The sequence below is a fragment of the Odocoileus virginianus genome, chromosome 30 (assembly GCF_023699985.2).
Source record: "Odocoileus virginianus isolate 20LAN1187 ecotype Illinois chromosome 30, Ovbor_1.2, whole genome shotgun sequence".
NCBI lineage: Eukaryota > Metazoa > Chordata > Mammalia > Artiodactyla > Cervidae > Odocoileus > Odocoileus virginianus.
Window position 1 is genome coordinate 22,550,346 of NC_069703.1, and position 13,836 is coordinate 22,564,181.

The following is a 13,836-nucleotide window of genomic DNA, read 5'->3' on the forward strand; positions in this document are numbered from 1 at the left end:
ATATATACTGTTTCCTCACTTACCTCTTTGGAGCAGTCCCTCAGAGCTATCTGAGAGGCTGCCTTCTGGGCTTAAGTCTTCAGAAATTTCACTGAATAAAACATAATTCTCAATTTTTAGGTTGTGTATTTTTCTCGGTTGACACAGGGTTCAAGCCTTTGTGTCTGCAGACACATGCAAGATTGGGAGGGTGCCACCACCAATCTATTACCCAACGAAGTAACACAGCCCCTGTGCTGGAACTGAAACTAGGACAAAAATCTCCTTCCAGGCAATCCTTTACCCCTCAACTGAAATGAATAGGGCAGCTGTGGATGACTGACTTGAGATCAAAACCCATGACAATGAGACAGGCACATTTTTTCCCTATAAAATGACCCTTGTTCTAAAAAAAGGCAAGTAAATATGAGTTGCCTACCGATTATTTGTGATTACATAACACATTTAAAAGAATGTCATTTCGACTTAGTTGAAGTAATTTGCAGAAGTAATACCTGATAAATTTCTCTATTTATCATAGAGAAATCAGAAAATATAAAGACACAAAACAAAGAAAATCCAAATCTTCCATCTCAATACCCTGTACATATTAAGTGTCTGGCACACATAGGTGTTAATAAGCATGTGTGGGCTTCCCTGGTGACTCGGTGGAAAAGAATCCACCTGTCAGTGCAGGAGACATGGATTCAGTCCCTGGTTCAGGAAGATCTCACATGCTGCAGAGTAACTAAGCCCATGTGCCACTACTATTGAGCCTGTGCCCTAGAGCTTTCTTGTGCATTGCAACAAAAGAAGCCACCACAATAGAAGCCTGCATACTGCAACTAGAGAGTAGCCCCTGCTTGCTGCAACTAGAGAAAAGCCCACACAGCAATGAAGACCTAGCACAGCCAAAAATAAATAAATAGAATTTTAAAAAAAGCGTTTGCGAAATGAAAGCATAAATATACACACAGTCTTGAAGGTAAGTAGGCTTTAATCCTGCTTGTTTGTCCTTGGTGAAGAGACTTCCACAATTTCCCCATGCATCATCCAAGTATGTACTTTTTGAATGAAAGCATACCATATACTCACTTTTATAACCTGCCCTTTACTGAAATATGAATGTTTTTTACTGTCACTTGAGTAACAATTTTTAATGGGTATTGCATTGTGGCTACATGAGAATTTACTGAAGCTTACTGTTATATGTTTAGATTTTTAAATGTATAAAGGTTTGCTAAATATGTCTATCACTAAATATCATGCACACCCTGAATTAGCTCCTTAAAATAAGTTCTCCTAAAATGGAATTGGTGCAGTAAAAGATTTCATCCAGGCCTCTGATATGTATTGGCTGCCAAATCATCCTCCAGAAAAGTTATAAGGGCAACAGTTTTGTGCAATAGGGGGCATTTCCATTTCTAAAAGAAAGACTCTGCCAGTGTCTTCTTCCCAGAGCAAATAAACAGATGAGCAAACACCCCCTTAAAACCTGATCTTTAATCCTATATAAGTAGCTGGCAAGGCAAAGGAAAGGTTGGTCTGGTCCTTTCTTCTTCTTGATTAATAAGAGAGGAAGTCTTGGAACCACAGAAGAGCCAACTCAGGGGAACCCCCTCACTCCCTTTCTGCTCTCTCTTTGCTGAGGGGAAATCTCAGCAGGGCCCTTTCTGAGCCTCTGGAGGTTTTAAGTATCACAAACTTCTAGGCTTTTTCTTAGGGGAAATTCACGAAGTGTAAAACAACGAACCATTTTAAAGTGCACAATTCAGCAGCATTTAGCGTATTCTTAATGTTATAAAACTACTGCCTCTCTCTAGTTTCATAACTTTTTCAAGTTTTGATACCCTAGAAAGAGACTCTGTCATTAGTCACTCCTCATTCCCCTTCATGCCAGCCTTTGGTAAACATTAATCTGCTTTCCATCTTTATGGATTTGCCTTTTCACATATATAAATGGAATCATACAATATGAGACCTTTGGTCTCAGCTTCTTTCAGTTAGCCTATGTTTTCAAATTTCATCCAAGTTTTAGCTTGTATTGTACTTCCATACTTTGCTCCTTTTTATGGCTGAATACTATTCCATTGTCTGTATATCCCACAATTTGCTTATCCATTCATCAGCTGATGACTTTCAGATTGTTTCCACCTCTTGATGACTGTAAGTAATCCTGCTATAAACATTCCTGTACAAGTCTCTGTGTGGTATATGTTTTCATTTCTCTGGAGTATATACCTAGAAATGGAATTGCTGGATCATGTGGTAATGCTTGATGTTTGATTTTTTGGGAACTTGCCAAATGGTTTTCTACCAAAGCTGCACTATTTTTATTTTCCCATCAGCAATGTACAAGGGCTTCAATTTCTCCACCTGCCTGCCAACAACTTGTTATATTCACTTTTTTGGATTTAAGTCATTCTAGGGGATATAACCCCTGGAGAAAGAAATGGCAACCCACTCCAGTATTCTTGCCTGGTAAATCCCTTGGACAGAGGAACCTGGTGGGCTAAAGTCCATGGGGTCATAAAAGAGTTACATACAATTTAGTGACTAAACAACAAGTGGATATAAAATGCTTCCTTTTTATGGTTTTGATTTTCATTCCTTAATGATCAGTGATGTTGAACATCTCTTTGTGTGTTTATTGGTTATTTGTGTATCTTCTTTGGAGAAATGTCAAGTGCTTTCATCCTTTGAAAATTGGATTGTCTTCTTCTTGTTGAGTTTTAAAGAGTTGTCTGTATATTCTGGATATTAAACCCTCATCAGATATATGATTTGCCAGTATTTTCTCTCATTCTGTAAATTGTTTATTCACATGCTTGATAATGTCCTTTGATGTGCAAAAGTTTTTAATTTTTATGAAGTCCAGCTTTTCTATTTTTTTCCTTTTATTGCTCATATGTTACTGTTCAAATCTAAAAATCCATTGCTAAATCCAAGATCATGATGACTTATCACTGTGTTTTATTCTGAGAGTTTTATAGTTTTAGCTCTTTTATTTAGAGTTTTGGTCCATTTTGAGTTAATTTTTGTATACGAAGTAAGGTAGGAGTCCAACTTCACTCTTTTGCACTTGGTTATCCGTTTGTCCTAACACCATTTATTGATGAGATTGTTCTTTTCCCCCTGAATGATCTGGGCACTCTTGTCAAAAATCAACTGACCATAGATATTTCGTTTTTTTCTGGATACCCTTGATCCTAGTCCATGGGTCTATATGTGTATCATTATGCTATTACCAGACTGTTTTGATTACTGTAGCTTTGTAGTAAGTTTTAAAATCAGAAAGTATGAGTCTTCCATCTTTGTTTTTCTTTTTAAACATTGTTTCAGGTATGTAGGGCTCTTGCAATTTCATATCAATTTGAGGATTGGTTTCTGAGAAAAGCCCATGAAAATTTTAATGGAGATTGCATTGAATCTGTAGGTCACTTTGGGGAGCAGTGCCATTTTAACAGTGTTAAGTTTCCCAATCTGTGAACACAGGATATCTTTCCATTTATTTAGGCCTTTAATTTCTTTCAGCAGTCTTTTGTAGTCTTCAGTGTACAAGTGTTTTACCTCCTTGGTTAAATTTATTAGTAGCAATTTTATTCTTTTGGATGTTATATATTAGTTTACTCTGGCTGCTCTAACAAAATACCACAACCTGGGTGTCTTAAACAACAAAAATTAATTTTTTCACAGTTCTGAAGGCTGAAAGTACAAAATAAGGTACCAGCAGAGTTGATTTCTGGTGAGAGTCTTTTTCTAGCAGGGGTAGAGTGGGCACATGCCCATTAGCTGGACACTGTTAGTGTGACACCCTTAGCACAGTGGTTTGAGGTCCCACTCTACCAACAGTGGACCTCACTGTGGTCCTTGCGGTAAAGGGTACAGTAAGAGGTGGATCGTGGCCTTCTCCCTGGGGCATTCCAGGCCCTCAGGCCTTGGGGCTGGTGGGGTGATCTAGAGAGGCCCAGGGACAAGCTGAAGGCTGGGGCTATGTCCTGAAGAGCTCCTGAGTCCTTGCAAGGGCCGCCCGCTGGCTGGGCCCAGGCTTCAAGGCAGCAGTGAACCTCTACCCCATCCCCGCCTCTGCAACCTAATGGCAGTGGCAGTATTCATGGGTCACAGTCCATGGAGGCCTCAGCAACTGGAATATATGGACACTGCCATTAAAGTCACCTTCATCCAACTTCAGGCTCCCCTTTCAAGTTTCAAAAATAGGTACAGCTTAGATTGGTTATCTACTCCTAGGAGGTGACCAGAGGTCAGGGTTAAGTTAAAAGGACATTTCACGTCACTACTTCAGGTCCATCTTTGTGGTTGGGGCTATTTTCAAAGAAGGGCGATTCTTGTGAGCTGGTTGGTATTTGCTACATGTATTCCTATTGATCCTATATAAATGATTGTCTCCAGTTACATGAAAAGCCTGAGGGCCAGCTCGGTCCTGGGCGCCTGGCTCCCTCAGTGGTGACAGCTGGGCTGAGCCTGGGAACCTGGCCCTGAAGGCACCATCAGCTGAGAACCGCCTCTTTGGCCAGGCGTGGGCACTGGCGGGAGGACCCAGTCTGGATACTAGATGAATGCTGCTGAACAGGGTAATGAGCCCACACAGGGACCCCCTCCTGTTAGCCAGGGCCTGGATCTGAGAGGGTGAAAGTTGAGCCATGGAACCTTGCCCGTTTTCCCACAGAATAGAGAATAATATTTGTTTTGGTGGAGGTTTATAGGTACATGGTGACCTGACTGTGATCTGACCTCAAGAACAAAGGATCTGACATCAAGAAATTTTTTTTTTGGACATCAAGAAATTTGCAGCAACTAAACCATGCTCCAGGCTTCCCAGGTGGCGCTAATGGAGCCTGGCAGGCTACAGTCCATAGGGTTGCAAAGAGTTGGACACGACTGAGCAACTAAACATACATGAACAACTATGCCCCTCCTTCTCCTTCATCTTTCTTATAAAAGGGCTTTGCTGAAAGCTTTCAGGAAGTTCAGGGTTTTTAAGGCATGAGCCACTCACTTATCTCCTTGCCTGGCCCTGCAGTAAGGTTTTGTCTGCTCCAAATTCTGATGTTTTGGTATTTTTTGGCCTCTTTGTGCATTGGGCACACAGACTTGCATTTGGTTACAGTTTTTCTGGCTTGCAGACAGCTACCTTCTCCCTGTGTACTTAAGTGGTCTTTGCTTGGTGTGTGTATGTGTATGTTCACACACACAGAGAACTCTCTGATGTCTCTTCTTAGGAGGATACTTACTCATCCTACTGCATCAGGGCCCCACTCTTATTTAATCTTACTTTCTTAGATGTCTCTTCTCTAAATACACACTGAGGGTTGGGGCTTCAACCCATGAGTTTTGGAGAAATGCAAACATTCAGTCCATAAAAGATGCTATTGTAATTATCTATTAGAATTATTCTCTTAATTTCCTTTTCTGATTATCCTTCTAGGCTTTTTAAAATTAACGCCTGCCCCAGTGGAGCCATTGTTACCAGTGTCCTGTGTATCCTCTCCCCTGCTTCCTTTCTGACTCTGTCTCGTAAGCTCTGTTTTATCTGCAGCTTTATTCTTCCACTTGATTCGTTGGCAACTGCTAAATATTTACTGAGTGCCTCTAATGTGTTTATCAGCATGTCTAGCAGTAGGGGAGGTATAAGGAAGTACAACATGGTTTCTGCCCTTGAAAACTTTCAATTTAGTTAAAGAAACAGACATCTACAAAATAATTTGGGAAATGATCTTCCTTGGTGGTCCAGTGATTAAGACTTCATGTTCCAATGCAGGGGGTATGAGTTTGGTCCCTGTTCTGGGAACCAGGATCCTGCAAGCATCTCGGGCAAAAAATCAATACATAAAATACAAGCGGTATTGTAACAAATTCAATAAAGACTTTTTAAATAGTCCACATAAAAAAATCTTTAAAAAAATTAAGGAACCATTTATAAGCATAAGTAATCCAATCCTTAACTATGTGACTTATGCCTTAGGATGTAAATAAACTGTAGAAGAGTAGATCACAGCAGTATCCCCAGCCCCTAGATCAGTATAGGAGGAACAGGATATGAACTCAATAAATGAGTATTAGATGAATTTAATACTGTCCGTCGTTGGAATTTCACCTGGCAGAGGCTAGCCCTCCCATTCATCCTGGAAGATGATCCCCAGGGGACTCTGATCTGCAAAGGGGCATTTAGATAGGACCTATCTGAGAACGCTGGGGCTCTCTAACTGGTTCAGGTTACGGCTTAATGGTAGGCTCACAGACATAGCACACATCTCTCAGCAAGTATTCTGGTGTCTTTCTAAAATAAGTTCTTACATAAATAGATCCTTGTTAAGTTCCACCGAGTAAACTAACTGAGAAGAGGAGTATGAAGGAAGAGGGAAGAAAGCAATGCCTAGGCATAGGGGAAAATGTCCCAGAAAATTCCAAACCAATAGCTAGGAAGTGGTGCCAGGAGCTTTGGATTCCAGGCAAGAAGTGGTGCCCAAGCTTATTGATCTAGTCCTTTAAAATATGGTTTTTTTTTCTGATTCCAAGATGAAGGTATAATCCTTGAAAACCAAATCACAGTATAAAGAAGAACGTAAACTATCTATAAACCATGACTCAGAGATAAGCATTGTTTGCATCATTATATAAAAACACTACATGTCATTTTACTTGAACTTAACAGAAGGAAAAGAAATCAAACTTCAGATAAGAACCTAGTATTTAATGTCAACAGTAAGACCCAGTAAAATTGATGATTCTAGAGATTATGAGTTCTATAATTTGCATAATAGATCTCTTCTCTATAATTGAAAAAAATGTTTATTTATTTTATTTTTGGCTCTGTCAGGTCCCAGCTGTGGCGTGAAGGTTCTCTGTGGTATCTTTCAGTACGGTGGGCGGGCTTCTCTCTAGCTGTGGCACACAGCTTGGTAGTGGCGGCAAGTGGGCTCAATTGCCCTGCGGAATGTGGGCTCTTAGTTGGCAACCTGCGTCCTCATCATTGAAAGGCAGATTCTTAACCACTGGACCACCAGGGAAGACCCTTGTCTTCATAATTATAATGTTTCTTTTATAGAAACCCTTTGGACTAATTTTGATATTGGGACACATCTGATCCTCTTAAAACATATTCAGTTACAGATTATGAAAGATGTGTACTTGGGAAACCACTATGCTTCATTTTATTTCAGTTTATAGGTGTAATTTAGCCAATAAATTTAATCTTAGTTTTAAGTTTTACCTCCCCCTGCCAAAACATATTGTTTTCTCCCTTATTTTCAACAACTATAAAAACATCATTCATCGCTATGTCAATTTCATAGATGTTATGTGTCTCAACTGTCAAATGCTTTAGAAATTCTAAAATAAAATATTGAGAATTACTTTCCTTAACACAGCTAATAAAATTTTTTATTAAAAAAATTCATACCACATAGTTTACTTCATACTTACATCTTGATTTTCTCATTCAGCTTCTTATTTTTCCTGGCATTTCTAATTGTGTTTCTTTTTTCTTACTGGTTACACGAGATGCTTATCTGCTCATTGGAAGCAAACTGCAGGAAATGTAAATGGGTTGGGGAGATCCCCTGGAGTGGGAAATGGCAACCTGCTCCACTCTTCTTGCCTGGGAAACCCCCTGGACAGAGAAGCCTGGCAGGCTACAGTCCATGGGGCTGCAAAGAGTCAGACATGACTGAGCAGTTGAGCACACACATATGAAGGGGCCACAGACATTCTACTACACGTCACTAAGGGCTCAGTTTCCCTAAAACCCCGGACCCCCAATATCCATACCTCGGCATGCTCCAGTTTACCAGGTATCTCGTTTTTCCAAAATTCCTTTCTTCTAAGACCGCAGTTCCCCCAGTTCTGCCAGCTACTCATTGCTCTCAATACTTTAACTCCTGTGTAACCATTTTTCCCAGTGTTCTCCCTTCAAGACTATGGGCCATCCCAGCACTACCTCCCACACAGTGAGTTTTGCCCAGCCCACCTGCTCTGGTGCGGCCATCGGGCATTTCCTCTGTCCTGTTTCTCCTCCCCAGGAAGTGCCTGCTTGCCTCGGCCATGATGACTCAGCTTTGGTTGAACCCCACAGGTGCTGAACAAGGCCAAGTACGGCCCAATGTGGATAAACCGAGTAGGGCCTCAGATGCACGTGAACCTGGCCAGTGCCCCACTCCTGGAGCAAGTGATGCGCCAAGAGGGCAAGTACCCAGTACGGGACGACATGAAACTATGGAAGGAGCACCGGGACCAGCAAGGCCTGTCCTATGGGCCCTTCACCACGTGAGCTTGGGCCAGAGGGACTGGAAGAGGGCTCCAGAGGACCAGGCCCAGGAACAGTGGCACTCGGCAGCCAGAGGATAATGGGCAGAGTAGGATCTCCCTGTGTCCTCTGAGCCCGAGTCTGGAAAAAAGCCTGTGTGTCTAGAAAGCAGTGGTTGGGCTGGACTGAAGCCCATGGACCATTCATTGGCTTTTCCACTAATGTATCCTATAACTATGAACAAATGAATAATATACCCTCCTTGGGCTTATGTTTCTTATGTATATAATGGGAAGCTTGAATTACAGTATCTCCAAGGTATCTTTCAGACCTTTCAATCTCCATGATTCTGTATTATGGTTGAAAATCTACTAACTCAAATCGTACTGGGACATATTTACTTATAGTTGAAAAAAAATAACAGCAGCACCATATTAGTTGGGAGGGCTCAATTTAATTTTAAGGATATTTTCCAAATTATGTATTATATGCTTGTTGTTGGTTATAACTTTCATGGATGCTCTCAGCACAGAGAGATACATGTAAGTTTTAGCCTCAAAGTCATACCTAAAAAAAGTTAAGATTATTTTGGCAGTGACACATTGAAAGATGAGCTGAGTGTATTATATATTCAAATACCAATTAAGGTAAATAATTGAGAATCATTGGTGATAAACCATTCCCAGTGCCACAACTTGTAATTGGATATATTACAGGCTTCTTTTTGCTATAGTATGTTAAAAGAGCTTCCAGAACAATGAATGGCTTTTTATTTTCCCTAGATGTCTGACATCCACATTTTTAAAGTCATTTTTTAAGGGATTAAAGTTGATCCATGTGGTTGAAGTAATAGCAACAACACTGATAATAACTGTTTATGACATGCCAGGCATCAGGCAAGTGTCTTTACATTTATTATTTCATTCTAACCTCACACAGGCCATGAAGTAGATAGTATTATTAATCCCCATTTTACAAATAAACTGAGGCCTAGAAGGGTTTGGTTTTTTCACTGCTTGCCAGAAGTGACACAGTGAGTGGTGACATAGATATCTCTGATTCTGGAATGCAAGGACTTACTGCCTTGACATGTTTGGAAAGGAACAGGCTGGTTGGAAGGTTCATTTTCTATGTCTTTGATGCTTGTATATTCATTCTGTTATTTCTTAACTTTCTCTTTTCCTGGTTCCTTCATAGGTGGTTGGTTTCAGAACTTAATTCCTGGGTCCTTTTTTCTAAGTTCTGAGAAGAGAATAGAGAATGTTCTTTAAGAGCTGTTTAGCCTGATATCTGACCTTGAGGGCAAGATTTAGGTCTCAAGGATGCTGTACAATATTTGGGACCCAAATCTTGCCAAGAGAGTAAATCTTTAAAGTTTATTTTTTATGGTGACAGATGATCAGTTCAGTTTAGTCGCTCAGTCGTATCAGAATCTGCAACCCCACGGACTGCAGCACGCCAGGCTTCCCTGTCCATCACCAACTCCCGGAGCTTACTCAAACTCATGTCCATCAGTTGGTGATCCCATCCAACCATCTCATTCTCTGTTGCCTACTTCTCCTCCCACATTCTAGACTTATTATGGTGATCATTTTGCAATGTATTCAGATGTCAAATCATTATATTGAAGCCAATATAATGTCATATGTCAATTATAAATCAATAATAATAATAAAAGATTTGGTTCTCAGTTTCTCACCAGGTCAGGCCATCTCTGGACTTGATGGTTCATATTTAGAACTGGAGCTAAACATGTATATATATATATATACCCCTTTGTGATCTATTATGCTTATTTCCTCTAAAGCCAGTTTCCTAAATATCTTATACAATATATGTATTTAAAAGCTATTTTGCTAACCTATGAGACTTTTTTGTTTTAACATATATATATATATTTAAAATCTCATTTTTCTGAAGCATGTTTTCCCCAAGAAATATTTTAACAACCACAGAAAGGTTCTCATTTAAGTTCTGCAAATCTATTCCTATTGTTGGGAGAGTTTTACTCTTGGAGAAGCACCCAAAACCTGAAATTCCAATAAGTAGGTCTGTTCTGGTTTTCTTTTCTAGCAACACTTTTAGTTTACGTTTTTGCAGTTTTCCCCAACGTAAGATATTGCCAGTGTAAAGAACCTACCTCCCAGTGCAGGAGACCTAAGAGATGCGTGTTCAATCCCTGGGTCGGGACGATTCCTGAAGGAGGGCATGGCAACCCACTCCAATATTCTTGCCTGGAGAATCCCATGGACAGAGGAGCCTCATGGGCTCAGTCCATGGGGCCCTAAAGAATTGGACATGACTGAAGTGACTTAGCACGCATACCAATATAAGAAAGAAAACTCCTAGGGTTTGAAGTTCATTTATTTATTCATTAAGTTTGTTTTTTAAGGTTCATTTAAGAAAAAATATATTTTTCAAATTTATTGAAGTATAGTTGGCTTACAATGCTGTGTAGTGCTTAGTCACACAGTCGTGTCCAACTTTTTGCAACCCCATGGATGGTAGCCCGCCAGGCACTTCTGTCCATGGGGATTCTCCAAGCAAGAACACTGGAGCATGCCCTTCTCCAGGGAATCTTCCCAAACCAGGGATCAGACCCAGGTCTTCCACATTGCAGTCAGATTCTTTACCATCTGAGCCACCAGGGAGCCCAATAGTTCAAAATAAAAAATCTTATTCTTGCCTTAATACTTGTAAATGTTTTTCTTTTTTAAAGACCTTATGAATTTTTAAAAGTCAAAAGTAATATTTATTGTAAAAATTCCAGTAATAAAATATTGTCTCCCTACCCCTTGGTCCCATCTCATCCTCCTAAGTAATCCTGACAATTTGGTGTATATTCTTATCTTGTTTAGTTGCTAAGTTGTGTCCAACTCTTTGCAACCTCTGGACTGTAGCCCTCCAGGTTCCTCCATCCATGAATTCTCCAGGCAAGAATACTGGAGTGGGTTGTTATGCCCTGCTCCAGGGGATCTTCCCAACCCAGGGATCAAACCTGAATCTCTTACATCTACCTGCATTGGCAGGTGGGTTCTTTCCCACTACCGCCACCTGGAAAGCCCTATATTCTTCTCTGTGAACATACAGATATGCATGTAGATATATAGGGTTTCCTCTCTTCCTCTTAAAATTGTGCCTTGTTGTATTTATTACTCTACATCTAGCTTTTTAAAAATTGACCCATACCCAGCTTGCTTAGGAAAGGTAACAGGTTTGGGGGACCACTGAAGATGGGAGTAGCCCCTGAACATTAAGCCCCTTGAATGGAAAGTGTGTGTCCATCCACATGAGCATCCCTGTCTAACCAGGGTGAGGACCCAACTGCCTACTGCATGGCTGTGGCAAGAGGACCTGGAGCATCAGCCAGATAGCTCTCTGTCTCCTTGGCGCCTTGAGCCTAACAGAGCACAAAGGTCCTCTGAGCAACTCAAGAACCCTAGGTTGCTCTTCCTTTATCCCTCATCCTCGACACAGAGGGACCAGAGCCACTGTAGCTTCATAGCTCATTTCATATACAGAAGATTATAGAGTTGTGTCATCCTAAGATAATCACAGTCAACATTCATTAAGTATTCACCCATTTTCCAGGCACCAATCTAAGCATGTTAATTATCGTACTAAGATACGCGCTCTTGTTATTCCCATTTTACAGAAGGGAAACTGAGGCACAGAGGAGTTGAGTCATTTGCCTAAGGTCATTCAGCCAACATCATCTGACCTATGATTTGACCCTAGGCAGATTGGTTCAGAGGGCTTCCCAGGTGGCACTAGTGGTAAATAACCCGCCTGCCAATACAGGAGACGTAAGAGACAGGGGTCAACCCCTGGGTCTGGGAGATCCCCTGGAGAAGGACATGGCAACCCACTCCAGTATTCTTGTCTGGAGAATCCCTTGGACTGGAGGAGCCTGGCTGGCTATAGACCATAGGGTTGCAAAGAGTCGGATACAACTGAAGCGACTTAGCACGGCACAGGTTGGTTCAGATGCCCACCTTAACTACTTCCTTTATGCTCTTAGTGAAATTCTGAAGTTTTGTGATTTGAAGATTCTGTCATTTGAGAGTTTGTGATTCCATAATTCTAGGTCTAGGAGTCTGAGATTTTCCTCAACTCTGTAAGGGACTCAGGGTGGGAAGATATCACCTAATCCAATCCCTACCAGATACTGAGATTGATGTCACTCTTCCGTCGTCTGCAGGATGGGAGAGCAGTGGTACAGGTTGCGCCAGACTCTGAACCAGCGGATGCTGAAGCCAGCCGAGGCTGCGCTCTACACGGATGCGCTGAACGAGGTGATCAGTGACTTCATGGCTCAACTGAAACAGCGGCGGGCGGAGAGCGCCACGGGGGACCACGTGCCTGACATTGCTCACCAATTCTACTTCTTTGCCTTGGAAGGTACTCTGGTGGGGAGAGGGGCCAGGTGGCGTGGGTCAGGGGTAGGCTGTACTCTCCCCTGATGATGGCCTCCATGCACCTCCAGCTATTTCCTACATCCTCTTTGAGAAACGTATTGGCTGCCTGGAGCGCTCCATCCCCAAGGACACCGAGACCTTCGTCAGATCTGTCGGGCTCATGTTCCACAACTCTCTCTTTGCCACCTTCCTCCCCAAGTGGACTCGTCCCCTGCTGCCCTTCTGGAAGCGGTACCTGGATGGCTGGAACACCATCTTCTCTTTTGGTGAGGAGTCCAGGGGAAGAAGTTGGGGCATGGGTCCCAGGGTCAGTGTAGTAACAGCCCCTAGTACTCTCTCCCAGGACTTTCTCCCTTGATCCTCGGAGGGCATGGCTTTTGACTGCATCCTCCCGGTTCTCCATTGTCCCTGTAGGAAAAAAGCTGATTGATCAGAAATTGGAGGAGATAGAGGCCCAGCTGAAGACAGGGAATCCAGAGAAGACCCAGATATCTGGTTATCTGCACTTCCTGCTGACCAGCGGACAGCTCAGTCCTCGTGAGGCTGAGGGCAGCCTGCCCGAGCTGCTCTTGGCTGGAGTAGACACGGTGCGTGAGGGGCGGGCGCGGAGGCCAGGGCCTCCCAGCTCTCATCCTGGGCCTGTTCCCCACTATCCTCCACCTGAGCCTGACCTTCGTCCCTCCAGGTACCTGCTTCTCTTTCTGTAATGTGGATTTAGAGCTGGAAGGAAAATGGGGGTCATTCAACCTTGTGGAGGTGGGCTAGGAGTGGTTCCAGGAGTGTGAGGGATTCGCTCACTCCCTGGAGCCTCTCTGACAGCTGGGAAGTTTCATCTCACACCTAATCTCCTCCTTCACGCTGTCATCTAAGCAGAGAGTTGAAGAGCTTGCCCATAGCACCTTCCAAGTAGGGCCTCTTTTGTGTGCTTTTGTCCTGTTGGGTTTCTCCGTTAGTCTCCTATGCTGTTACAGTGCGATTCTCTATCATATCGGTCCTTATCCTGCATGAAGCCACATTGAGCATTGGACAGAGGGTCCTATAAACCCTGGAGTCTAATCCCGCTGTGTAAAAATGTTAGTCGCTCAGTCATCTCTGACTATTTGTGACACCATGGACTGTAGCCCACCAGGCTCCTCTGTCCATGGGATTCTCCAGGCAAGAATGCTGGATTGGGGT

General features: G+C 42.3%; 1 protein-coding gene across 1 annotated transcript in view; it reads left to right on the forward strand.

Moving 5' to 3' along the window:
- The window catches only part of CYP27A1 (cytochrome P450 family 27 subfamily A member 1), a 39,200-nt gene that overhangs the window by 23,926 nt on the left and 1,438 nt on the right, over nucleotides 1-13,836 (forward strand). Inside the window, exons 2-5 of the mRNA XM_020904766.2 lie at nucleotides 8,072-8,262; nucleotides 12,444-12,643; nucleotides 12,729-12,926; nucleotides 13,075-13,247. Of these exons, the coding sequence (XP_020760425.2) occupies nucleotides 8,072-8,262; nucleotides 12,444-12,643; nucleotides 12,729-12,926; nucleotides 13,075-13,247 (762 nt within the window). The remainder of the gene's footprint in view (nucleotides 1-8,071; nucleotides 8,263-12,443; nucleotides 12,644-12,728; nucleotides 12,927-13,074; nucleotides 13,248-13,836) is intronic.